The following is a 26,781-nucleotide window of genomic DNA, read 5'->3' as shown; positions in this document are numbered from 1 at the left end:
CCCCCGCCCCAGCTCCCCGTTCAGCAGAGAGCAAGATGCAGGGCTTGATTCCAGAACACTGAGATCATGACCTGAGCCGAAGGCAGATGCTTGACTAAGCTACCCCGGTACCCCTAGAAGTTTTTTGTTTTTGTTTTTTGTTTTTTAGATTCAATCTAATTTTCTACATGGACATGGTTGTCTATGAATAAAGCAGATTTATTACTTCCTCCTATATAATCTGTATGCTTTTTATCTCTTTCTCTTGCCTTACCGCATTGGGTAGAGCACCTCCAATAATGCCAGCTGAAGAGCTGAGTGGACACCCTTGCCTTTTTCATGTCACCTGTATGTTTTTCATAGATGCCCATTATGAGAATGAGGACGTTTCTATTTTACTCTTTTATCTTACACGATATGTTATCTTTTAAATATATATTTCTATACAACACATATACCCTTTTCATTGTTGGACTTGATTTACTAAACTTCTGTTCAGACAAGATATTTGTCTAGTGTTTTCTTGAAATGTCTCTGTAAGATCTTGGTATCAAGGTAGATGGTTTCATAGCATGAGTTGGGAAATACTATCTCCCAATTTTCTGGAGGAGTTTTGTAAAATAGGTATTATTTTTCCCTTAAATATTTGGTGGAATTCACCAGTGGCGCTATTTGGATCTGATGTTTTCTTTGTGAAAAATCTTAAACAACTTCTGTACTTAATATAGGGCTATTCAGGCAATCTATTCTTTTGGAATGAGCTTTGGTATTTTCAACTTTTCACCTAATTTGTTGAATTTAATGGCATAAAGTTCATAATATTCCATAATATTGTCCTTTTAATATTTGTGGATTCCATACTGATATTATCTCTCTTGTATTCCTAATATTGGTAACTGTGTCTTTCCTCTTTTTCTTGTGATCAAACTAGATATGGATCAATTTTATTATTTTCACAAAGAACCAGTTTATTTATTTTTTTTATAATTGACACATATTATATTCATTTTGAGAAGAACCAGCTTTTGGGTTCATTGATTTTCTCTATTTTTTTCGTCTCTCTTTAATTTCTGTTCTGAACTTATTTTTCTTCTTTACTTTCTTGTTTACTTTAGGTTTAATTTGTTCTTCCTTAGTTTCTTAAAAACGAACATCATTGATTTGAGACTCTCATTTTACTTATATACTCATGTATTATAAATTATATAGTAATAGAACCACTCCAGCTTTCTTTTGATTAGTGTTAGCACATGTATTACTTTCCTATTTGCTGCATAACAAACTAATGTAGGGGCCGAAAACAATACATTTAAAAAAAAATTATTTTGAGAGAGAGAGAGAGGTGGGGGGCAGAGGGAGAGGGAGAAAGTGTCTTAAGCAGACTCTGCACTGAGCACAGGAGCCAAACACAGGACTTGATCTCACAACCCTGAGATCACAACCTCAGCCGAAACCTAGAGTTGGACATTTAGCCAACTGCACCACTCAGGCACCCCAAAACCAATATTTATTTATAATATCACAATTTTGTGGGTTACAAGTTCAGGTGGGCTCAACTGGATCCTCTACTTAGGGCTCATAAGGCAGAAATCAAGATGTAAGATGGGGTGATCTCCTATCTACTCTGGGGAAGAATCTGCTTCCAAGTCCATCCAGATTGTTGGCAGAATTCAGTTTTTCATGGTGCCAGGTCTGAGGTGGTCTGTTTCCTTGCTGGCTGTGGGCCATGTCTTTCTCTGTTCCTAGAGGATGCCTGCCTTCCTTGTCACACGGTCTCTTCCATTTTCAGATCAGCAATGATGTACTAAGTACTTCCCATGCTTTAAATCTCTGACTTCTGCCACCAGCCAGAAGTCTGCTTTTAGAGGGCATTTGTGATTAGATTAAAACCACTGGGATAATCTCCCTTTGCCATACAACATAAATAATCATGGGAATGATATCTCATCCTATTCACAGGCTCTACCCCTATTCAAAGGGGGAGATGATTATATAAGAGTCATTGGGATCGGTCTTAGAATTCTGCTTACCATAACATGGCATACCTTTTTAAATTTCTTTTAATCCATTTGTATCTTTATATTAAAAGGGGGGGCTTTTGTGTAGACAGTGCATAATTATGTCTTTTTTTTTTTTTAAGATTTTATTTATTTACTTGCCAGAGAGAGAGAGAGAGATAGAGAAAGCGTGTACAAGCAGAAAGAGCGGCAGGCAGAGGGAGAAGCAGGCTCCCTGCTGAGCAGGGAGCCCGATGCAGAACTCGATCCCAGGACCCTGGGATCATGATCTGGGCTGAAGGCAGAAGCTTAACCAATGGAGCCACCAGGCGTCCCCATAATTATGTCTTATTTTTTATCCAATCTCTACCTCTAATTGGGGGTATTTACACTGAATGTGATTATTCATAAAGAATAATTTAAATCTACCATCTTGCTGTTTTGTATTTGTTTCATTTGTTCGTTTTTTCTACTTAAACATTTTTTTTAAACACTGACATTTCTCCTCATTATGCATCATATTTTTCTGCTTCTTTGCATGCCAGGTAATATTTGGTTGGATCCAAGACATTACAAATTTTATCTTGTTGGTTGGATGCTGGATATTTTTGTATTTCTCTAAGTATTTTTGCATTTTGTTCTAAGACGTAAAGTTTGACACTTTCAGATGAGAAGGACAGGAGGATTAATTTTGCCCATTTACAGTGGCAAAACTGTTCTCAGTTGTATACTCCATGAATTATGGTTGGAATTATGGTTTTCCACTCTAACTGCTATGAACACGTTATTCTTGGTCCTAAATGAGCCCTAATGATTGTTCCCTCTAATTCTTTTGGGTGGGTCTTTCCCCGGCCTTGGGCAGCCCCCTCACATGAATGAGCTTGATCAACACTCAGCTGAAGCCTTGAGAGAGACCCTCTGTATATCTCTAGGTGTCTTGCTGTCTCCTCTGCCTCTTTTTGCTCATCATTCCTATCTGGTATTCTGCCCTGGAAACTCTGGTGGTGTGGGTTTCCCTGGACTCCAAACTCTTTCCTCACCTAAGGGAAACTGCCAGGCTCTACATGGGTTTCCTCTTCTGTGCCTTGTCCTGAACATTCTATCAATGCAGTAAGCTGAGGCAATCACACAGCTTACCTCATTTGTTTCCTATCTCTCAAGGATCACTGTTCTTTGTTGCCTGGTATCCAATGTTTTAAGAACCATTATTTTATATATTCTGTCAAGGTTTTAGTTTGCTCAGGTGGAAGAGTAAATCTTGTCCCTCATACTCCATCTTCGCCAGAAATAGAAGTTCTGGTACTTATGTTTTATTCTCTTCAAATGTAATGAGAGGTATAGAAGACTGTTAAGTAGTGAGGGTTGTAGAAGAGTGATGCAAAATTCCAAGAACTTAAACATGTATCAATGCTCCCCAACTTAAAAAAGTCATGTGTCCATTAGGAAAAACAATAACAATACAGCATTTCCCCCAAATAATAAGATAGCGCTTTCTAACTTACATTCTTTACTTAAAGGGTTAAACAATAATAAACTTTTCTTATATAGTAAATGGAAAAATGTGTCATGATACAGAGTAATAACTAATTATGATAGAATAATCTGAGTTCATTAAGTCAAATCTATAACACAAAGAAAATTTTCTAATTTATTTACATGAACATTTTCCATATTACATATACTGACTATAACATACTCAAATGAACACATTTACAACCTGACTAAAGAAAGGAAATAATGACCTTTGAGAAGTCCAGAGTTATCAATGGGTCCAGGATATACATTTTGATCTCCCATCTGGTATTTGTCCCAACTGTCAAAGCCAACATATTTTTTCCACTGTTTGAACCAGCGACTATCGACTAGGTACCTAAAAAAAGAAAAGAAATCAGTAAAGTAAATACCTGTAACTATATGAATAGCAGAGAAGCTACCTGTATTTGATATTTCATTTTATATTGAAGTACATAACTACCTGAAAGGATTATTGAGAGTAACTGTAATCTGACTTACAATCTGGAAAAACATTTCACTTATACAGAGTGTTATTGCTATTTTTCTATAAATATCTACTATTTGAGGATAAGTATTGACATACACATTAAAAAAAATCCTTAACAGCACCTCTTAGAAAAATGCACTAGCTATTCCATAAAATATCTGACAACTGGACAAAAATTCAAATGGGAATCATAAGAATGAATCAAAACAAAATTTTAAAGCACAACATGGTAAAATATAAAGAAATATGAAAATGGTTCTTTTACAAAAAACTTACAAATACAGTATGTTTATTTTATATATTTTACTCTATCTTTTTGGGGATAAGGAAAGTGGATTATTAAAGGTTTACAAGACTGATTATAATAATCGTAGCAACAGATTTTTTAAAACTTTAGCTTCTTTACCAACAAAAGTTAATAACAACAATATTACCTCCATCTATTTCTCATAAAATCTGCTGGGGCAAGCAGGACAGGTTTTTTGTTGTTGTTGTTGTTTGTTTTTTTTTATAATGTTTTTTTATTATATTATGTTAGTCACCATACAGTACATCCCTGGTTTTTGATGTAAAGTTCGATGATTTGTTAGTTGCGTATAACACCCAGTGCACCATGCAATACGTGCCCTCCTTACTACCCATCACCAGCCTATCCCATTCCCCCACCCAGAACAGGTTTTTTTGATTGGTTTCAAAAGTGTGGTACACCAAGCACCGTAAGCATTACTGAAACTACATTCATCTTATTTTCAAGTACCTACTAACTGAGTTCTCATCAGATGACCAGTGACAGAAAAAGTAAAATAATGGTGCTCTAGTAAAGAAAGCTCATACACCTAAAAAATTTTACAAATTTATTTTGACTACATTATACCCATTATGAAATACTGCTTTGCCACGGGCTCATAATTATTTTAAATTCTTTTCCAGAAACACTTCCCCACACTTAACCAGGTTCAATAACAAAATCAAAAGTAAAGGTTAACAAGATGTTTAAAGCCCACATGTGTACTAACGTAGGTAAACCAGGTTTTTTTGGAGATCATTCTAATGTACCTGTGCTTACTATACACAGCACTAAGTACAGGAATGAAATCCTACAGTTATACAGTTTATACAGTTATTTATAAACTGAAAATGTCTGAAGCAAAGGCACCAATCTAACAAACTCCCACAATTCCCAGAGAATATTCATCAGCAGTTTAATTCCCTTAATGCGGGTACTGCAGAATTATCTAGACACTAGTATTCCGAACCTACTGTCAAGATTATGTAACTGAAAGCCCCCAAATTGTAGAATTTGAGACTTCTGAAGAAAAAAAGTTCAGAGACTAAGTTTTTAAGAAAACCCTATTTCTAAAATAAAGAGATTAAACCAGCAATAACTTTACATATTAAATAAAGAAAATTATACTTATTTATCACAAACCAAAAGTTTTTTAGACTCCCTCTTGTGATTTAAACAAAATATTCAGACATTTCATTTGCTTTCTTTGCAAATTAATGTCACACTATGTGGCCTTTCCTCTGTTTCATCTATTTTTGTTTTTATCATTGTGCCAGTTTCATAGTATCTTTATTACTTTAATCTTGATTTTTTTTTTTTTTTTAGGGCAAGTTCCCCCAACTTGGTGTTGTTGCAAATTGCCTTAACTATTCTTGGCCATTTGTTCTTCCACGTGAATTTTAGAGTCAGTTTATCAAGTTCCACAAAAAATACAATTAAGATTTTGACTGGAATTGCACTGAATTTATCAATTAACAGTAATACTATAAATAACAATATGATTTATAAAACTGACATTAAAACGATTTGGGAAATACTATCAAAATTCTATTTATATTTATTTAATATATATTTCTAAAAGATGGGTTTTAGCTCCCAAAGTATTTAATAAATCCTTTACTGTATGATAGAGGTTTGTGCTAGGTAGTATTCATCTGTTGCCATATTTCTAGTTCAACTCTCTTTCCTAGATCTTAAAGTAACTAATTTCTGTATAATGATACTATTATGAGAGGAGACTCTCTCAGGTGATGGATGTTTACCTACTTTCAACATTACTTTCAAATGAAAAGGCCATCATATCTCTATTATAGGCCACCTATATCTTATTTGTAGAATTTTGTGGTAATGAAACATGAGGGGGAATATAGGAAAAAACAGAAACATCTATTATAGAAATAATATGTAGACTTCTTAGGTGTACTCAAGAAAGAAAACAATATTAAATGCAGTGAACTAAATAAAAAAATTTTTATTTCAAAATATTTACATAGATTTGTTGTAAAAACTCTACCCGTAATCTGTGAATCTGCCAAAACTTAAGAATCATCAATTTCAACTGATAAAAGCCTACAACAGAATCAACAGTTCTCCAAGATTACAAGTAAGTGAACGAAGACCTGACTTACACATTCTCAACAGCACTCTTAATCCTTGGTATACTATTAGGATCCAGATAGGACCAATTTTAGATACCAAGGTTTTTTGCTTTGTTTTGTTTTGAAATAGCTATTACTATTTGTAAAGACTGATATTTAATGACTTTCATTCTTAGACCTCTAAGAAAGAATAAAAGTCATGAAATAACAATCTTTACAAACGATTATAACTATGATCGTAAGATGAAATCTAAAATCCTTAACAATGCCTACTTGGTTTTGCACATCTATCTACTCCTGCCTGTCTAGTCTCGACTGGTACCATTTTTCTTTGCTGAGATTTAACTATAACAACCTTCTTTCAGTTACTAGACACTCCATTTTCTGACTACGGCTCCATCTGCCTAGACTATACTCCTATTCCTCCCAACATCTATTTAATTCCTTTCATCTTTAAGATAGCCTACATATCACTTTCTCAGGGAATCCTCCTAGAAGCCTTTCCCACTTCCTTTCAAACAGTTTGGAAAAGGAGAAATAAGATGGCAATATCAGTCTACTAGATATCAAGACTGTTTATTAAGCTAAAAAATTACTTTTAATAACAAAATAATTAACATTTGAGCTTTACTCTTGGGCCAGATGCATATATCTAAGCACTTAGATATACTGGTTCATTTACTCCTTTACCCAATAATGTAAGTACTATTATAATTTCACAGGCACACAGGAATAACTTGACCAAGGTTACAAAGTCAGTGCCAGATCTGTGATTAAAAAATGTGATACTGGCATAGAGAGAAGCAAAAAGACCAATGAAAACATGTGGCACAAAGAAACAAGAATTGGATTCATGTATATGGGGAACTATGATATATACCAAAAGCATCATTATGAATTAGCGGGGAATGATCTAGCTAAGTATATGGGGGAAAATTAGAGCTTTAACTGACATATGCAGTCAGTCCTACTCTAATGCTTGTTTTGAAAACCTGAATTATGTTAAACATGACTGATATATTAGAGAACAATAGCACAAACTTCAGTATATGCTCAAGCACTACTTAATCCACAAGCAGGGCCAGGACTAAGGGTGAGGCAAGCTAGATGTCTAGTAACCCTAACAGGAAGCGCCTCCTTAAATTCTGCCCCCTAAGTGCCTAGGTTGCTTTACTGTAGTCCTAACTGAAACAAACACAAGGTAAATGTAGAAAACTACTCAGCTGTACTGAACCACACAGGATGCACAAAACACACACTTCAAACATCATTTTTTTTAAGAGGGTGGATGCAGAGGGAGGGGGAAAGAGAATCTTAAGCAGGCTCTACACCCAGCACAGAGCCCAATGTGGGGCTCAATCTCACGACCTGAGATCACGACTGGAGCCAAAATCAAGAGTCGGACACTTAGCTGAATGAACCATTCAGCCACCCCCCATACTTCAAACATCTTCAAGTGTGTTAGGAACCACACTCCCACATCTGCTATTTCAACTTCTCAGCAGATTTAAGAAAACTTTCCTTCCACCACTTCACAATAACTCAAGCTGCAACCCTTTGAATCCTACTTCTAGAAGTCACCTTCATCCTTTTAAAAACAAAAATGTTGTATTTATTGTGGTAGTTATGTATTTTAAGAAATGGTTAAGACCATTTAACATATATAAAACTGTGCTACCATTTTTATTATGTTTTTTAATGCGTCGCTGACAAAATTTTTTTGAGCGCTGTGTCTCAACCCCATTTTTCCCATATGCCCTGTGTTTTTTATTGCATGATTTTGCATATAACATGGTGATTTTAGGAACACATGCTATGTTACAGCAGAACTAACTGTATAAAAATAAGTTATAGTTGGATTAAAAATGTAAATGTGAAAGTAAAAGCACAATTTTTTAAAATAAGATACAAGAAAACCCTCATTACCTTAGAATATGAAGAGTTAAGACAAAAAGCAAAAACCTTAAAGATAAAGACTGATAAACTTGCCAAGGTTAAAATGAAAGGCTACCATTCAACAAAGACACCATCAAGTAAAGAGAGAAGATACAGACTAGGAAAGATACACATACTCCAGATAACTGACAATGGATTAGAATACATGAAGAACTCCTTCAAGTTAATAAATTAAAAACTAAAATTTTAAGAGGAAAAAAAAGCAATTCACAGAAGAGAAAATCAGAATGGCCTCTATCCATATGACAAGATGCTTAATCCCATTAGCAATGGGAAAAATACGAATACCATACCATATCATCTCATGAAGCTGGTGAACACAAGCATGTGCACATATGTCAACCATATCAAGTTGTGGAAAAGATGCGTAGTAACAGGAACTTACATACTGCCAAAGGGGAATAAACTACAAACTTCACTTCGGATGGTAGTTTGGCAACACAATCTATTAAGAATAAAGATGTACATACCATACAATCATGTATTGCCATTGCTAAGTTTTACCCTACAGAAACTCTTGTATTTACAAAATTACAACTATAAGAATATATAGTGCAGCATAATTTGTAACAATGAAAAGGGGAAAAAACTTAATATCAATTATTCATACTCAAAAATATTACACAAAAATTATAATGAAAAATACAACTACATGTATTAAAGATAAATCTCAAAACTACAATGTTGAACCAAAAAAAAAAGAACTGCAAAAGGACACATGTAATATAACACAAATATATAAAGATAACAGATGTGTAGCATGACTATAGAAAATTTAAAAACATGCCACGAATAGTATATACAATTTACAAACCATGCATATATATTAATATACATAAGATAATTCAATAATTTAATTATAAAACTAAAATAATATATAAATAATTTAAAATAATAATAAAAATTTGTTTCAGGATGGTGGCTCCCTCTGGCAAGGGAGGGAAGGTGATGTGATTAGGGAAACATACACAAGGACACTCAACTGTTTTTGTAATGTTTTATTTTTTTAAACTAAGGGTTATGTGCATAAGTGTTTTGTTACATTTTTCTTTATAATCTTCTCTCTTCCTGAGATATTACATTAAATCTGATTAATATTTTCTACTTAATATAGAACAATAGTTTATATATACACATATACAAGGACAAAAAGGAAGTGGAGTCAAATGTATAGACTGAATGTTGAGGTCAAAACTGATAAAGTTAAGTGACAGTCAACAAAAGAAAAGACATTTCAACCATAAAAATAAGTAATTATAAATACTACTTAGGCTTTTTTTTAAAGATTTTATTTATTTTGGAGAGGGAAGAACAGAGGGGGAAGGACAAGGACAAGCAGACGCTGCACTGAGTGTGGAGGTCAAAGTGGGGCTCAATCTCAGGACCCTGAGATCATGACCTGAACCAAAACCAAGAGTCAGCGCTTAACTGACTGAGCCACCCATGTGCCTCCTCGGGGTTTTTTTTTTTTTTTAATTGGGATGAAAATATGTATAGCCAAATGTACAAAATGCAGAATTTATTTTACTATGTATTTTTGAAAGAAATTTGTAGGTTTATGTTATCTCTTTTATTTTTGTGTCTTATATTATCTCTTCCAAACACGAATTAGCATTAAATTTTAATAAAAAATTTACATAAGTTTTGGAGAATTTCTCTGGAAAAGCATGATTTATTTGGTTATTTCTAAATTTATCAAATTATGTTTCTGACACATAATAATGTATTCATTCTCAAGAAATTATTTCCTTTTGGTAACCAGAGCAACCAGTAAGTAAACCAGGAAAGAAGAAATGATTGAGTGACATCTCAAAAGGAAAAAAAAAAAGCACATAAAAAACAGTACAGATTATAACCCTTGATATCTGGGAAGATAATAGAAGCAAAACAATAAAAAAATCCTACAATTGACACATATACTGATTTTAAGCTGATGTAAGTTTTAGTATGAAGTATTACATTATAGATTTGCAACCATCTAAAATTCATCTAAATATTATCTGCAAATATCCAGAGAGCCCAAAGTACAGGAGAGTAATTAAATGCTTTGTGACTAATGCACCAATTTAAGTTTCTCGCACAAAGGAGTCTATATGCCTTATAGATGAGACCAAAGGTGAAATATTTCTGAATAATACTGAGACATGTGACTGTGTTCTAATATAAAAAGCCATGAAGTACATATACTAAAATATGATCAAGGTTACTTTATGATTGAGGCTTCTGGCTGTAGCTTAATTAATACCATTTCCCTGTTTCAGTGGGTTAACAAGTATTCATGAGGGCCTCACACTTGCATGAACCATGATTCTCACATACTAGTACACCAATACAAAAAATTTTTATCATAATGTTAATATTATCTGGGTTCAAAAGTTAGTAAAGAAAATCTCATGGAGATAAAGGTCTATGGTCTTCAATCTCTCAAATCCTTCAGAGAAGAGCCACAATCCTCCAGCATATCTCCAGATAGCCTTCTCCATTTCCAGTAATTTCAAAACTTTTGCCAGTCTCTCACCCATTAGGCTGAATAGACAACCTTGCTGCCCTACTTTTTGAGGAAGTTAGAAGCCCCTACTTTCTGTCCAACTCTCCTTCTCTACACCTTAATCTTACCTGATTCCTTCATAAATTAGTGAAGGATGTAACCCTCCTTACATCCAAGGCTAATTATTTTTGTTCCTATGCTTTGGATTTAATTTCCTTCTGCCTCCTTGGGGGCTTACCCTATTAACAGCTCCTACTCTTGTTTCTCCTTGTACCTTGTCTTTTTTTTCCCACTCAGCATGTAAACAGGGCCAATTCTTTCACCCTTTTCCCCCATGTTACCTCCCAACTCACACTCATTTCCTTCTCTATCTACTCCCATTTTTCTGACTTGTTCTTACAGCCAAGCTTAAGTTTCTACTCTTCAACCCTTACTTACTCTTCAACCTAGCATAAGAGGTCTTCCTACCCCAAAGAACCCTAAAAATATTTCTCACAAATCCAAAAGATTCATAATTTTATGTACCTCATCAATTATTTTTAAACCATGTGATTCTACTTTTCTACCTTTTTTTTTTTTTTGGAAGAGAGGGTAGGGATACTCTTCTTTCTTCTTCTTCTCGCAACCTTCTCTTCACAGAGTTAATTTCTTCTTTCACTGTTCATACTTGCCAATTATATTTTAATTCATACTAATGATTCCAAAATCTGCATCCCAGGGCCAGTCTTTACAACCTTAAATCATACTTCCAATTCCTACCGGCCCATGTCAACCCGGATTTTTCATACATTCCAACCACTAGTCATTAATCATTTTCACACCTTCATATTTACTCCTTCTCCAGGGTCCTTTAATAAATATTATCAATAATTTAATTTCCCAAGTCAGAAAGCAAAATATTATCCTGTATTCCTCCTTCCCTCACCCCATAACATTTAGTAACCAAGTACCTTCAGAAAAGTACCTTAGTTCTGTACCTCCCCTTCTCTATTATTTTTTGTGGCACAGATTATTGCAATGGCTGTCCAACTTATCTCTCCTCTTTAAGTTTACTGCTTCCAATTGCCCTCACTCTGTGGCCACAGACATTTTAAAGACATAAATATGAACATACTACTCACTGTTTAAATCAAAATTTTAATATCACATAATAAAATACAAAGGCTTTATATCTATAAAAAGATTATGTATAAAGTATTTTCATGTTATAGTTACAGTAACCTCTCTTTTTTCCTTCTGTTTTTTATTTAGTTGTTGGGGAAACCAAAACTCAGCATATGTAACCTATCAACGAAACACAACTCTATTAAATGAGTAAATGCAGGGCCTCTTTTCAGTATGCACTCTGGCTTTCATACTCTAAATTCAATGCTTTTTTCCCCCTATGTTAAACTTCACTATAAATCCCATTTACTTAACAAAGACTTAAAGATGTAACAGATTCTTACTAAAATCATATACTATTCCCCCCTCCCTTTTTTTAAAAGATTTTATTTATTTATTTGACAGAGAGAGAATGAGAGAGCACAGGCAGGGGGAGTGGCAGAGGGAGAGGGAGAGGGAGAGGGAGAGGGAGAGGGAGAAGCAGACTCCCAGCTGAGCAGGGAGCCCAATGCGAGGCTCGATCCCAGAACCCTGAGATCATGACCTGAGCGAAAGGCAGATGCTTAACTGACTGAGCCACCCAGGCATCCCTACTGTTCCCCTCTTTATGAAACAGTAAGGGTTCTCTGCAAAAAGTGAAATAGCAGAAGAATATCAAAATGTTATTACCAAGTTATAATTAAGAATTGAAATACTTACTCAAAAGGCATTTCTTAGCAACTATTATTCATTTTACTTAAGAGGAAAATAAGTAATTTAAAGTGGAGCATCTCTGGGAAATGTTAGATTTTTGCCTATTGAGAACTTAGTAGAAAAAGCCTGAGTGTTCACACTACACCTGTATGAGAGTCCCATTTTCACGTCAATTAAGACTACAAAGTGAACACCATCTTTCTTTTAGGAACTTTTCTAGAATGGTGGTAAACTAAACTGTGGATGAATTTTTTTCACACCTAATTTCAATTTGTTTTCATGATTAATTTCGCTTACAAATTTTCTTACCTCCTGAAATCAGACTGGAGTAAAAATAAATTCTAAATTTACTACAGAAAAAGTACTAGGCTACAGAGGGTATTATATTAAGTGAAATAAGTCAAACTAAGAAAGACAAATACCATATGATTTCACTTATACATGGAATCTAAAAAATAAATGAATAAACAAACAAAAAGCAAAATCAGATCTATGAATTCAGAGGATAAACTGATGGTTGCCAGACAGAAGTACTAAGATTAATTCTCTCATTTAATGACATACTATTGAAAATATCAAGCAGTGGTGGGATGGGCAAAATGAGTGAAGGGAAGTGGGAGATAGAGGCTTCCAGTTACAGGATAAATAAGTCATGAGAATAAAAGGCACAGCATAGGGAATATGGTCAATGATATCGCAATAGTGTTTATGCTGACAGTACCTACACTTGTGGTAAACATAATGTATAACAGCATAATGTATAGCGTTGTCAACTATACTAAAAAAAAAAAAAAAGTACGAGGCCCAAATTCACTTTCTTTTCTTCTTTCCCCCCAAATCCTCTAACTTTACTTGCTGTGAGGTTTTTAGAGAAGTTAGTGCTAAAACCTTTAGCTTGTTCATCTTAGAAATGGTAATTCATTCATTCATTCAATAAATATTTAAGATCTACTATTCCATATGAATAGATGGCTAGCAAAATAGCCAAGGTCCCTGTGTTCATGGAATTCAGAGTCCAGTGTAGGAGAGAGATGTTAAGTAATTAATATATGTAGTAAAATATTGTGGTAAGTGCTGTGAAGGGAAAGTACAGGAAATTATGAAAGGATAATAAAGGGGTCCCTATTCGGAATAAAGGAAAGCAGCTTTGGAAGAATAACATTTTAGCATATAAACAGGAGTTGTTTCAGGAAAAAGAAGAAAAAAGCTATCTAGACTGAAGGAATAGCATGTGCTAGAACCAGAACTTTGGGAGGTTGGTATGTTGGAGGAACTGACTAAATGATATTGGAGTTTATGACAAGGGGATAAAAAATGCTACATAAGGCTAGAGAGGTAGACAGGACCGAGACTATACAATGCCTTTAAGGTAATGGTAAGGATTTTATCCTGAGTGTAATGGAAAGCCACTGTAACATTTTTAGCAGGGAAGAGAGATGATCTGATTTACATTTCATGAAGACCACTGGGAATACCTCACAGGATTACTGGGAGGATCAAAATACAAATCAAATGTTTAGTAAATCAAAAACTCACAAAAAACTATGAGCACTTCAAAAAGGTCTAAATTACATGGTGCTAAATATCCTGAAGGCATCAAGAAACACAATTTGTATTGTGGTCTGGACAGAATAGTTTTCAATGACTCCAGAGAAGATGGGTCAATTTTAGGACCCCACAGAAATCTGAGTCAATTTTAAGACAGCTCTCAAATGCTGAAAAGCTACGTTAAAAATTAAAAAGGCCAAATTTTTTTTCCTTTTTTTTTTTTTTGGTGGTGGTGGGGTAAAGATAGGAGAGTTCTAAAAGTTTATACTATTTTTATTCATGCTAGAAGCAAATTTAAGGAAAGATATATAGGGGCCAATAAATGAGAAGCAGCCCTAGACATAAAGAAGTTTGAAAGCAGTATAGGGAAATGGGGAAATCTCAGCAGCTGCATTTAAGAAATCACAGAGCTAATGAACACATAGTTCTTTTCTTTTTTGATTAGTACATTTATACTTACAACATTTAGATATGCAATTCCTGCTTAATTTCCTAATACTGATATATAACATAACATCATTTATTTCTTAAAATCCTACCTTTTTCTCTGCAAAATAGATATAAAACATTTTTCTACAACTAAGAAAATACACAAATACTTCAGCCTAATCCAATGTAGCACACAATTTCAGAAAAACATGTATAACTATCTTATGCAGAATTAGTGGAATAAACAACTTGCGATGTAAATTCACTCTAAGATTAATTATCTAATTTAATGATATACTATTTAAATTACATTTACATAACAAGAGCATAAAACCATTTTTTTTCAATACTAGAGGAGATATCAATAATTTCTAGCATTTTAAATCATTATAAGCCAGATAATTCACAGGCTTTTTAAAAAGGTACCAAACTATAACTCAGGATTTCACTGTTTCAGTAAAACTTAACTGAAAGCTATGTAGTTCTTTCAAATAAAACAATGGCTTGATTAATCTCTTTATATCTTCATTTTAAATTTCGAGCATTTCCAACCTATTTTCTACTTTGCACATTAAATTCATCAGTTAGCAAGAACTAATTTTTATGACCTCTTTTTACATCTAAACTAAGACAAAAAAGGAACCCAGGAAGGAGGCCAAGTAAGATTGTGAAAGTGAAAAGAAAACCCATAGAACGGGAGAAAATTTTGCAAATCATCTCTCTAAAAAGGGATTTGTATCTAGAATACAAAAACTCTTTTAAAACTGAATAATACAAAGACAAATAATCTAATTTAAAAATGGGCAAAGGATCTAGGCAAACATTTTGCCAAAGAAGGTATACAAATGGCCAATATGCACATATGAAAAAGCTGTGCAACATCATTAGCCATTAGGAAAATGCAAATCAAAACTACCATGAGATACCGCTTTACATCTGCTAAGATGGGCTGTAATCAAAAAAGACATTAACAAGCGCAGTCAAGGATGTGGAAAAATTGGAACCCTCATACACTGTTGATGGCAATGTAAAATGCTACACCGCCCTTGGAAAAGAGCCTATCAGTTCCCTAAAAAATTAAACACAGACACCCACGAATTCCACTCCTAGGTATATACTAAAGATAGTTATGTCTATACAAAAAATTGCACATGAATTGTTCATAGCAAGATTATTCATAAGGGCTAAAATGTGAACAACCCAAATGTCCATCAACTGATGAAGGGACGAATTCAATGTGGTACATTATACAATGGAACATTATTCAGTAAGAAGTAATAATACTTCATGAAAGAAGTCAGACACAAAAATCACATATATGATTCCATTTACATGAAATATCCAAAGTTGCCAAATCTATAGAACAAAAAGTAGATTAGTGGCTGCCTAGAGCAGGGGTATCTGAGGAGAAATTGGGGGAAGCAGGGTACTGCTAATAGGTATGGAGGATTGGGGTGTGATAAAAAATATTCCAATACTGATTAAAGTAATGGTTGCACAATTCCGTGAGTATACCGAAACCCAGCAAACGATATATTTTAAGTGGGAAAATTGTACAATATGTGAATTATATCACAATAAAGCTGTTTTTTTTTTTTTAAGAGTGGAAGGACATATATCTGGATGAGATTATTAGGGATGATTTTACAGAGATTGGTGTGTTTTTAAGATTTTTATTTATTTATTAGAAAGAGAGAGTGAGTGCACATGAGAATGAGAGAGAGAGAAAGAGAGAGAACAGGGACAGTGGGAGAGGAAGAAGCAGACTTCCTACTGAGCAGGGAGTCTGATGCAGGGTTCAAGCCCAGGACCCTGGGATCATGACCTGAGCCGAAGGCGACACTTAACCAACTGAGCCACCCAGGCACCCCCAGAGATTGGTGTTGAGCTAGGTTTTGAAGTAAGACAAGGCCAGGAATTAGTAAAATATATTTGAAATAATAATGATGTGTAATGCCTGATGAGGCAGAAATTAGTACATAATTTTCAAGAAATAGGAACTACCATCAGTATCAAAGCACAGCTATATTAATTAGAAATAAGACTACTAAGATGAGAATGCTAAACCAAGGAGAGAGCCCCAGAAAAATCCTACAGCCTTCTCACATGGATAACAGATGAAAATGCTATTTTTAAGATGCCAAAGTATTCATCTTTCAAAAAGTTGTTTCCATAATATGGGTATGGCTCTGTCACTCACAGGCAAGTAATACAGTTTAAAACACAGGCTTTAGAGTTGACTGCCTAGGTTAGAATCTCTGCTCTATCACTGACCCAAGTGTGTGACTATTGTACGTGTAACACTATACCTCAGTTTTCATATCTGCAAAATGAGAATATTATCACTTATTTCATATATGTGTAAAGCTCTTAACATGTAATAATTTTTGTAACCATCACCATAACTATATGGTACATGTAACTACTTAACTATACCTCTCCAGAGAATTAAGTTTCTACCCATTCAAATTTGTGAATATAAATTTTCTATCTATATCAAAGATAAATCTCTTGATTAAATTGTTAAACTCTGTCAAGCTGTTAAAACATACTGTTAAACAACATAAAGTAACCCAAATTATAAGGTCTCTTTTACCATGATCATTTCACCCTAATCATTCTTAATTTTTTTGTGTAAAATTTTACTCAATGAACTTTATGATCTTTTCACTCAAGTAATTAATTCTGTCTCTAGTGCTCCAGATTTTGATTTAACTGGCTCTCTAAAACTTAGAATAGCCCGGCCTCAAAGCCACTCTTTGACTTCTTTCACAAAGGAAGTCCTTTCTATGGCTACTTCTGCTACATGATTTTTTTTAACAGTAAGGAATTAGTACGCTAATATCTGACTCTTCTCAAAGCTGAAAGGAGAGAAGAGACAGCTAGCTCTCCTCCTCATGAAGAAGAAAAAGTAGTCATTACCCTCCTTTTGTGAGGGAGGTCTATAAGGAAACAATGCAGAATCCTACTGATGGAAGCAGTAAAAGTGTTGCAGGTATAACCAAATACAGGTTAATTCTTCAGAGGTTTTCTTTTCTTTCTTTCTTTCTTTCTTTCTTTCTTTCTTTCTTTCTTTCTTTCTTTCTTTCTAAGATTTTATTTATTTGACAGAGAGAGAGATAGTGAGAGAGGGAACACAAGCAGGGGGAGTGCAAGAAGCAGGCTTCCCGCTGAGCAGGGAGCCTGATGCAGGGCTCCATCCCAGGGCCCTGGGATCATGACCTGAGCTGAAGACAAGACGCTTAACTGACTGAGCCACCCAGGCGCCCCTCTACAGAGGTCTACTGCCTCGTATTACCATCTGACCTTCTTTACTTCTTTTTGAGGAGCATTTCTTGATTATTCCTTCAGAGATGTCATTTTAATCTGTATCCAAAACTGAGGGGCGCCTGGGTGGCACAGCGGTTAAGCGTCTGCCTTCGGCTCAGGGCGTGATCCTGGCGTTGTGGGATCGAGCCCCACATCAGGCTCCTCCACTGGGAGCCTGCTTCTTCCTCTCCCACTCCCCCTGCTTGTGTTTCCTCTCTCGCTGGCTGTCTCTATCTCTGTCGGATAAATAAATAAAATCTTTAAAAAAAAAAAAAAAACTGAGGTCTCTTACTACCAGTCTTATTCCAGGTTTCTTTAGTAGTGACTTCTGTATAAACTGGATGATAAAACTGAAAGGAACTACATTTCCTTGTTTAAAGAACAGATGGAAAAAGAGTATGGAGAAATGTCTTCAAGGGAAAAAATATAAGATAGAGAGTATGAATTACAGTGGAAACTGAGGAAATGAAAATAAAACACACAAAGTGAACTGAGTCAAGGAAGAAAAACAATTGTTTTAGTAACTGCTAAATAATTCTATATAGAACCAAGAAAGAAAAATAATCTAATGAAATCCTGTTTGCATTATATTTGAGTAGTGACAACATAAGAACATTTTTAAAAAAGATTTTTATTTATGTATCTGATGGAGAGAGAGAGAACAAGTGGGAGGGAGAGGGACAAGCAGACTGTGCTGAGTGCGGACCCTGACTCAGAGCTCCATCTCACCACCCTAAGATCATGACCTGAGCTGAAATCAAAAGCTGGATGCTTAACCGACTGCCGCACCCAGGTGTCCGAAAAACATTTCTAATACTAAGGAGATACTGATAATATCTAGTATTTAAAATCATTTTAAACCAGGTATTTAAATTAGCTCTGAACTCATCAAACATCTGTAAAATGAGGTAAATAAGAGCACTTACTTTAAAAGCTGCATAAGTATAAAGCATTTAGAACACAGAGTAAGCATTCAATTAATGTTCACTATTGGTGGTATTATCATCACCTGCAAACCACATGCAAATCAACTGATTTCTCTGAGTTCAGATTCCTTACCTATAAGAAAGGAATATAAGTATTTTTAAAGGATCCTTAATGATTTTAGATGATGCATGTAAACACCTTCATTAGTTGTTCTTAACCTTCCCCTTATCTCCTTGTCAATATGCCTGATGGTTTCAATTCACTTTTATCAATAATTATGGCTTACTTATTATGGCTTATTAATAAAGTAATTCTCAAAGTGAGGAATAGAAAAATCACTCTAAACTCATGTAATACAATGGATACATCTCAAGACAAAGACGGCAAAACTGATCTATTTGCAGTTGCTACTTCAACTGTTAGTTTTCAGGAAGATGTTAAAGAGGTGCCAATACTGTTATGTACCTTTCACTGTCTTAATTCAAAAGTCTTTTGACTTTGAAAATCCACTGAAAGAGTTGTTTCTGAGAAAAAAAAAAATCAGTTACTAAACATGGAACACAGAATACCAGACATTCATATTTTCATTTTTGGGCTAGGTTGTTCCTATAGATTCATAGTCCAAAAAGAGATCGTCATATATTTGTGGTTTTCTGTAAACCAAGATTTTAAAATGCAGGCAAAGTACTAAAACAAAATATCCTACGAGCTCTTACTATCAGCCTGATGTGTTAGTTCTGTAAAACTATATAAGAAGGAGACAAATAACCTCTAAAGAAAGTTTGTAATTACTGATAAACAATTGAAATTCAAAATTTCAACAATAAGTCATCCCATTTTCTTTTGTTTACATGAACTTTTAGATCAAAATAACATTTATTCTACATATTGAGCTAATTACCTATTAACCTTTAAATGTAATTAAATTTAGATTTCCAGAAGCAAGACGTTAAGATTTTCTATATACTCTATCATAGCTAAACTGAATAGTCATAAAACACAAGTACGCAATAAAATGGTAGAATTCTGCTACTAAATATAAAATAGATTCCATTTAAAAAGAAAAGTACGTTTTTTTCCTTTTGAAGTGGAACTACATTTTAAAATTCATCTTCAATATAAGAGGCAGTGTAGTACAGTGATTTTTGGGCCTGAATTAAAGCCCCAGACTACTTGGGTTCAAATCCCAGATTTATTCCTGTGTGAACACTTGAGCCTAGGATTCCTTTTCTGTCAAATGTGAGTTACAGCACATTCACATTCTAGTGCCCTAGAATTGTAGTGATGAGTAAATAAGTTAACATATGTAAGTACTTAAAACAGTACCTAGGACATAGTGTTTTCAAATATAATACTACACATCATGGCCTGACAAGCTAAGTTTTCCTTATTATATGTATGTTTGAGCAAGATTAATATTTGTTACAAAACTATTTTGTAAAAAGAACATTTATTTAATACCTTATATGTGCTAATGGGTAAATGATATGATTTAGAAAAAAACATAAAGCCTGAATGTCACTAAAATGAAATCACAGACTAAAAACTCTGGATCTTCCTGGCAAATAAGATACATTAATTTCAGATTCACTAACAACTTAGAAGTGATTTAAACTTATAATAAGGCTTAAATTAGGAAAAATTGCCTTTCTAGATTTTAAGCAACTAAAATGTGAAAAATACTCTTTAATAACATCACTATTTCTGTTCTTATTTTCACCAATTTACCAACACTAAAAAAAAACGTTTTGCTTTCTGGTCTCATTTCCTGTAAATGATGTAACATATACCCTAATTTAGTGGTTAACACTTTGGCACAACTAAAAATTAATATTTATAGTAAAGTAATATAAAAACTTCTTTAACAAGTATATACTAAATAATTTGGAGTTTACATTAATAGTGTCCCTTTACATTATGAACTGATTTGTCATTATAAGCTTATTTTCTGTTAGTGTTAATCAAAGTTGCACAAACATAAGAGACCATATAAAATAAAACCTGAAAGATTTCTAAGAGGAGGAACTGAAGGAAAGCCCTAAAACTAAACCAATGTCTTCTAATCCGAAAACCTCAATGATCTGATGGACTATTCCTTGCCTATTTGTTGAAACAAAAATACCATATACATTTGAAATGACTCTAAATACAAATTAAAGTTACTCTCTGAAATACCTTAAACCTATTAAAGTTATTAGGGCTTATGCAAAATGACACACAAAATTTAATTTGTAAAGTTAGCTATGCATTACCATTGAACATACATAAAAATTTAAAACATCACACATAAAAATTAGTGAAAATGACTGGTAGAATAACATTTAATAAAAATCGGATAATAAAGCAGGGATTTTGGTGATTTATAGTTATCTGTTTACTTATATCTCCAAAGAGAGTATTCCATAACCCACAACTTGTCTTTGTAACTCATTTATTTAATTACCCATCCCCTTTAAATAGGTTCCTCTATCCCTAATATACTTAACATGTAACGTACTTAAAAAAAAATTTTGCTTTTGTCTCATCAAGAGAAACCACCCAGTATCTGAAGATTAAGTTATCTTTCATTCAATCTAAGTTAAACAAGTTCTAGTTCCTTTATCTTTATTCCTATAGTTACTAAATTCAAACAATCTTGTTCAAGGATTTCTTTTTTTTTTTTTTTAAAGATTTTATTTATTTATTTGACAGAGATAGAGACAGCCAGCGAGAGAGGGAACACAAGCAGGGGGAGTGGGAGAGGAAGAAGCAGGCTCATAGCGGAGGAGCCTGATGTGGGGCTCGATCCCGGAACGCCGGGATCACGCCCTGAGCCGAAGGCAGACGCTTTAACCGCTGTGCCACCCAGGCGCCCCTTGTTCAAGGATTTCTGAATACCTCCTTTGAGCTAAAATACAGATTAAGAAACAGCTTTATGAGACTACTTTATTCCTTCTAATGCAGATCAGTGTCACTTCCATACCTCACCTTTTTAAGAGGTATAACTCTCCTGCATCAGTTTGGACTTGTCACCATAAAGTCTAGTATTAAGCATATCATAAAGTTTGTTCCTCCTCATCTCAGACTCGTGTACTTATTTTCATCTCTAGAAACTCAATCTGCAGATAAAAACCATCCGCTAATTTACAAATAAACAGAAACTCTAGTTTTCAAGCAGAATCAAACCTTGCCTAAGTGTTTGTTATCTACCACAGTACTATGAAACAATACTTACCCAAAAAGTGCTTACAAACTACTTAATGAAATTAAGTTTCATTTTCATTATTCATTTTAAGGCACTTGACCCTAACATCAAAAATCAGTATTAAACTTTCAAGAATAAACTTATGGTAAACCTTCCATTTTTTCTCAATAGTCGTCAGTCTTTTTCACGATGGTTACACACACATACCAAAATAATGTTTCATCTGCATATGGCCCATTTCAGCTACAAAACAGCAGACTGGATTTGCGCAAATAACCATAAATGACTAACCTAAACATCTTTTAAAAAGAGAAATAACTTTTTAACAAGTTAAAACAAGTTTTAATGAGTTCCAAAAACATGAGCACAAGTAACAACTAAATTATTAAATCTTTACCAATTCTGTAATCATGCATAATGAAATGTGTACTTATTATTCTCCTTAAAACTTTGAATCAAACTTTTGCTCTAAACTATTTCCGTTTTTTGACAAATTTCACCTAATTGCAAATTAACTGGCTTACATATAAACCAAACTGGTTTTTGCAAATCCGCAGTACCATCCTGCTCCTGCATTTTTTTCCCTTTAACTAAAGGGGTAATCAATCAAGTACAAATATTTTCACATTCTGGAGCACCTGAGTGGCACAGTTCGTTAAGCATCTGACTCTAGCTTTCAGCTCAGGTTGTGATCTCAGGGTCCTTCAGGGTCCTGAGATTGAGCCCATCGTCAGGCTCCCCACTCAGCAGGAAGCCTGCTTAAAAAAAGACTCTCTCTCTCTCCCACTGCTCCTCCCTGACCCTTCTGAAATAAATATATCTTAAAAAAAAATTTCCCACATTTTGCTGTTATCTAAATATCTGGGCTTCAGTTTCCTTTTCTTTAAAATGAAAGCACTGAGAAGATTCAAATTTATGGACTTCCTGTATTCTTTAAAACAGATCTTTAAAACAATTTAATAACAGCTTGGTGAAAAAGCAAAAATACTTTTATTTGAAAAATGTCAAACTTAAACTTTAATGCCCACAATACACATACTGTTCCTATCATCCCATAGTGTCAACACCACCAATTACTCAGAATAACAAAAACACACAACATTAAAAAGAACATCCATCTGAATAATAGCCATATTTAAACTTATAGATTCCTACTTTATGGAAATCCACATTTATCTTTTTATGAGGTGGTAATAGGCTAGGTCAATTAAGAATCTTTAAGTGTTCTTTAACAAATAATAGGAAGTGAGGATTAATTTATCTTTAATAATCCACAGACCAAGGTAAACATGTGTCCTAGGAAATATCTAATTTCCACACAGGAATGAGCATCTCACACTTACACGAACAATAATGATTATTAAATCACCTAAAGATCATATTTTCTGTTGTACTGCAACAAGTCTATGCTTACACCCTTAGGGATTTTTATCCTATAAACACAGAATCTATGTAGTCTAACAAAGTTGGAAAAAAGTACCAAGACTTAGATCAAAATACTAAAATTCAAGACCCAAGACTGCCATCTACTTACTTGAAAATGTCCTAATACTACAGCATTTTATCAGAAGTAAATGGCAGTGACAAGAAGTAACTAAAATTTAATGTTATCTCATAAACAGGTAATATTTTGGAATATCTCATTGGATCAAGATAAATTCCCAACAATGAAATTATTATTGTCCATTTCATAGATGAAGACATTGAGGTACAATGATTTAAATTAACTCTCCTCAAAGTCATACTGCAGAGTAAGTGGTGAAACGGTGACCTAACTAATTCTAAATCTTATATTCCTTTCACTAAGTCACAGAGAAGTACGTGGAAAAACCACTGTTAATTATATACCACTGTTATGGTGACAATGGGACATGAAAATAATTGTTATTATAGTAAAGTAGCACAGTACCCTTCCTAATAAAGAGCCCTTGCTCTTTATGTTACATATTCACATATTTAAGTTATTCTGAATACCACTTACTATGGCCGACAAGTATTAAAATCTACACGTACTTCCTTCAGCGTTTTAAGTATATCCTTTGGTATTTTATAAGTCTGAATATTAGCAAGTGACTTAAGCCTCAAGTGGACTTATCTAGTTTTTGCAGGCCTACGTTATCCCGCAAACAGGAGAAGGGCTGCGCTTCTAAGAGAAACGCTGCCGGTTTCTATCAAGCCTCCACTAAGGCACAAGACCACGTGGTATTTCTCATTAGCCTAAGGTTCCGTACTCCTCTCCCTCCTTTTGACAAGGAACTGGAAACTAGGGTTTCTTTCTCTTAAGTGGCGCCCTGACACATGCCACCTGTGTAGTACGAACCGCAAACATCCTGCAGCCTGCCTCCCGGAAGAATACAAGAAGCAGAATAACAAGGAACTCAAATGCCGACAGTGCCGGGAAAGGAAATGACTGGAGAAGGAAAGAGGGTGAGATCTTGGTAAGCCGCGGGACCTGGACCTGTCAAAAATTGAGGGACTCATGCCGAACGACTATAACCTATCATTCGGGAAGGCCTGAGGTGGGAGCGGCACTACAGAAGGAAGGAGGACGGAAAGAACTGTGCGAGTCGCCGTCGCCGCTCCTCTGAAGCCTCTCAGCACGCCCCGACAGGCCACGAACCCTGGCCCTCAACTCGGGTCCAATCTTTGCCCCAACATTTTGGGAGCAGCCAAAATCCTGCTGCCCAGTGCGGCCGCCGCCGGACCTGCCCGCACCTGTCACTAGCGAAAGACACCAGCCCGCAGTTCCCGCCCAGTTCTCCACCATCCTTCCGCAACCGCGGCCACCTCAACCCCTTTCTCTCACCAGGTGTCCCCTTTCCGGAGCGAGGTTTTGAGCAGCGTCGCGATGTCAGACCGCTGGATGTCCAGATCCGCCGCTCCGCCTTCCGCCATCTTCTTCCACTAGCGGTAGCGGAGGCGGCAGCGACGGCGGCGGCACGCCCCAGAGCATTGTGGGAATGGCGTCCCGCGGCCCCTCCCAGTCGGCAGGTCGAAACCAAAAGAGACGTGGGGGGGGGGCGCCTCGGGACAAGAGTTGGTCCCGCGGGCGGACTGAGTATGCTGCCGTGGTCTGCTGCCCCCAATCGGCCCCCGCCTGTCCAGCATCGCGCCTTGGCCTCCTCTGGCTCGGGGCAGCCAGGTTTTAACTCTTATGAGTGGGGGCCCTCGGTCCTCTCTCTCAAGAGCGGTGCCACCGCCCCGTCCATCCTCGACTTCTGCCTTCCCCTCCCTCTTTCTCACAGGCGCCTGAAAACCCTTATTTGCGCATTCACTCACGCTTGTGGGTGGGGTGGGGCGGGGGGCGTGGGGACGGCTAAGATATGGCAGAAAATTTTTAACAGCTCTGAGACACTAGTCTTTTCGTTGCTAGTCGCAGAAGCTAAGCTCGGTGAATTTTGGCCCAAACAAAGAACAATCGGAAACCGAACGCTTGGCCTCAATGCCCTTCTTGGGCTCCTTCCTGCCCTCCTACTCCTGCTGTAGGTGGAAACCTTTTATAGGCTCTTTGTGACGCCTCCCCAGGCACACCCAGACGCTAAACTGCAGTGAAAAACATGTTCCAGTTCCTCGGTGAACACGGTGTGAAATATGTATCAAATAATGCCAGGTACTAAAAGGGAAGGAAACGTGCGAGAAAACCTTTATCCTCGATGTTATAAAGTAACATTAATTAACCACATCTTCCCATGTGTGCATACCTAAAATTTAGTAATACCAACTTTTACTGTAGCCGATTATGTTACAAATGGGGAAATCGAGTCTCAAAAATCAAATGCTAAGGTCACACAGTAGGTGGAGAGGTAAGTTTATAACCCAAGTTCCAAATCCCGCGTGCTATCTGTCCACTAGAGCACACTCCTTTTGAAAACCTGACCTGAAATATTAACTGGGCTGCACTGGGTTCATCTTTGTTTTTTCTTTCTTTTTTAAAATCCCTGTACTGCTGGTGGCTAGCATCGTGCTACCCAACATACAAGAACAACCTAAATATTTGTTTCAAATGAATTGTGGCAAAACTGAATATTTCCAGCATGAGGAGGTCTGGAAATTTGACTTTAGGATAATATAAATTATGTGAAAAGTCTAAAAGATGGATAAGAATTCTGCATGATCTCTCTCTTCCCCATTTTTAATGTCTACCCTAACTCATTTGGTGGGAATGCAATAAAGATGGATGCAATTATGCTAGTAAGAAGTACGAGCCCTTCCAAATTAGTGTGTACTGGCATTATGATGTGTGTGTATCCGCATCATAGTTGCTTATTTTCTTCATAATAAAACTATTTTGCACTGTCATGTCATCCTTGATGTAAGAGTCTGAAAGCAGCTTCCAGTTACTGCTATTTCTTACATTATTTAGCTTTTCTTATGACAGGTTGAAAAAATTAGTTTCTCTAACCATGAGTACCATCAAAGGGTCACATTTCCCCCCTCCCAGCCAACCACTGAAAGACAACAAAGTAATTTTCCAAGGAGAGGTAGCATGATATGGGAAGAATATTGGAGCCATACGAACAGGAGTTAAAAACCTCACCTCGACCTCGAGCTGCAAAGTACTTAACTTTTAGTTTAATCATAAAATTAGGGATATTAATACCTGCCTTAAAGGATTTTTATGAAGATTGAATGGAACAATATGTGTTTATTGCCTGAGACATAAAAGCCGATCAGTGAACGCTAATGTTGTTTACCAGTGACAGGATGAATTGTATAGTATATAAATTATATCTCAATAAAGCTGTTAAAAAAATTGTCACAGACTTTGAAGTCAAAACCA

At 35.5% G+C, this 26,781-nt stretch overlaps 1 protein-coding gene across 4 annotated transcripts in view; it reads right to left on the bottom strand.

Annotated features, from left to right (window-relative positions):
- USP15 (ubiquitin specific peptidase 15) overlaps positions 1 to 25,040 on the bottom strand; it is a 113,289-nt gene extending 88,249 nt beyond the window's left edge. For all 4 annotated transcript variants that reach the window (XM_008684370.2, XM_040637210.1, XM_040637213.1 and 1 more), the window contains exons 1-2: positions 24,808 to 25,040; positions 3,719 to 3,846 (exon numbers count right to left, since the gene is read on the bottom strand). In XM_008684370.2, coding sequence (XP_008682592.2) covers positions 3,719 to 3,846; positions 24,808 to 24,896 — 217 coding nt within the window. In that variant the 5' untranslated portion in view covers positions 24,897 to 25,040. The remainder of the gene's footprint in view (positions 1 to 3,718; positions 3,847 to 24,807) is intronic.
- Between the last annotated feature and the right edge of the window lie 1,741 nt (positions 25,041 to 26,781).

This window comes from Ursus maritimus, unplaced genomic scaffold, assembly GCF_017311325.1.
Source record: "Ursus maritimus isolate PB19 unplaced genomic scaffold, ASM1731132v1 scaffold_21, whole genome shotgun sequence".
Lineage (NCBI taxonomy): Eukaryota > Metazoa > Chordata > Mammalia > Carnivora > Ursidae > Ursus > Ursus maritimus.
This window is presented reverse-complemented; position numbering and strand designations above follow the sequence as displayed.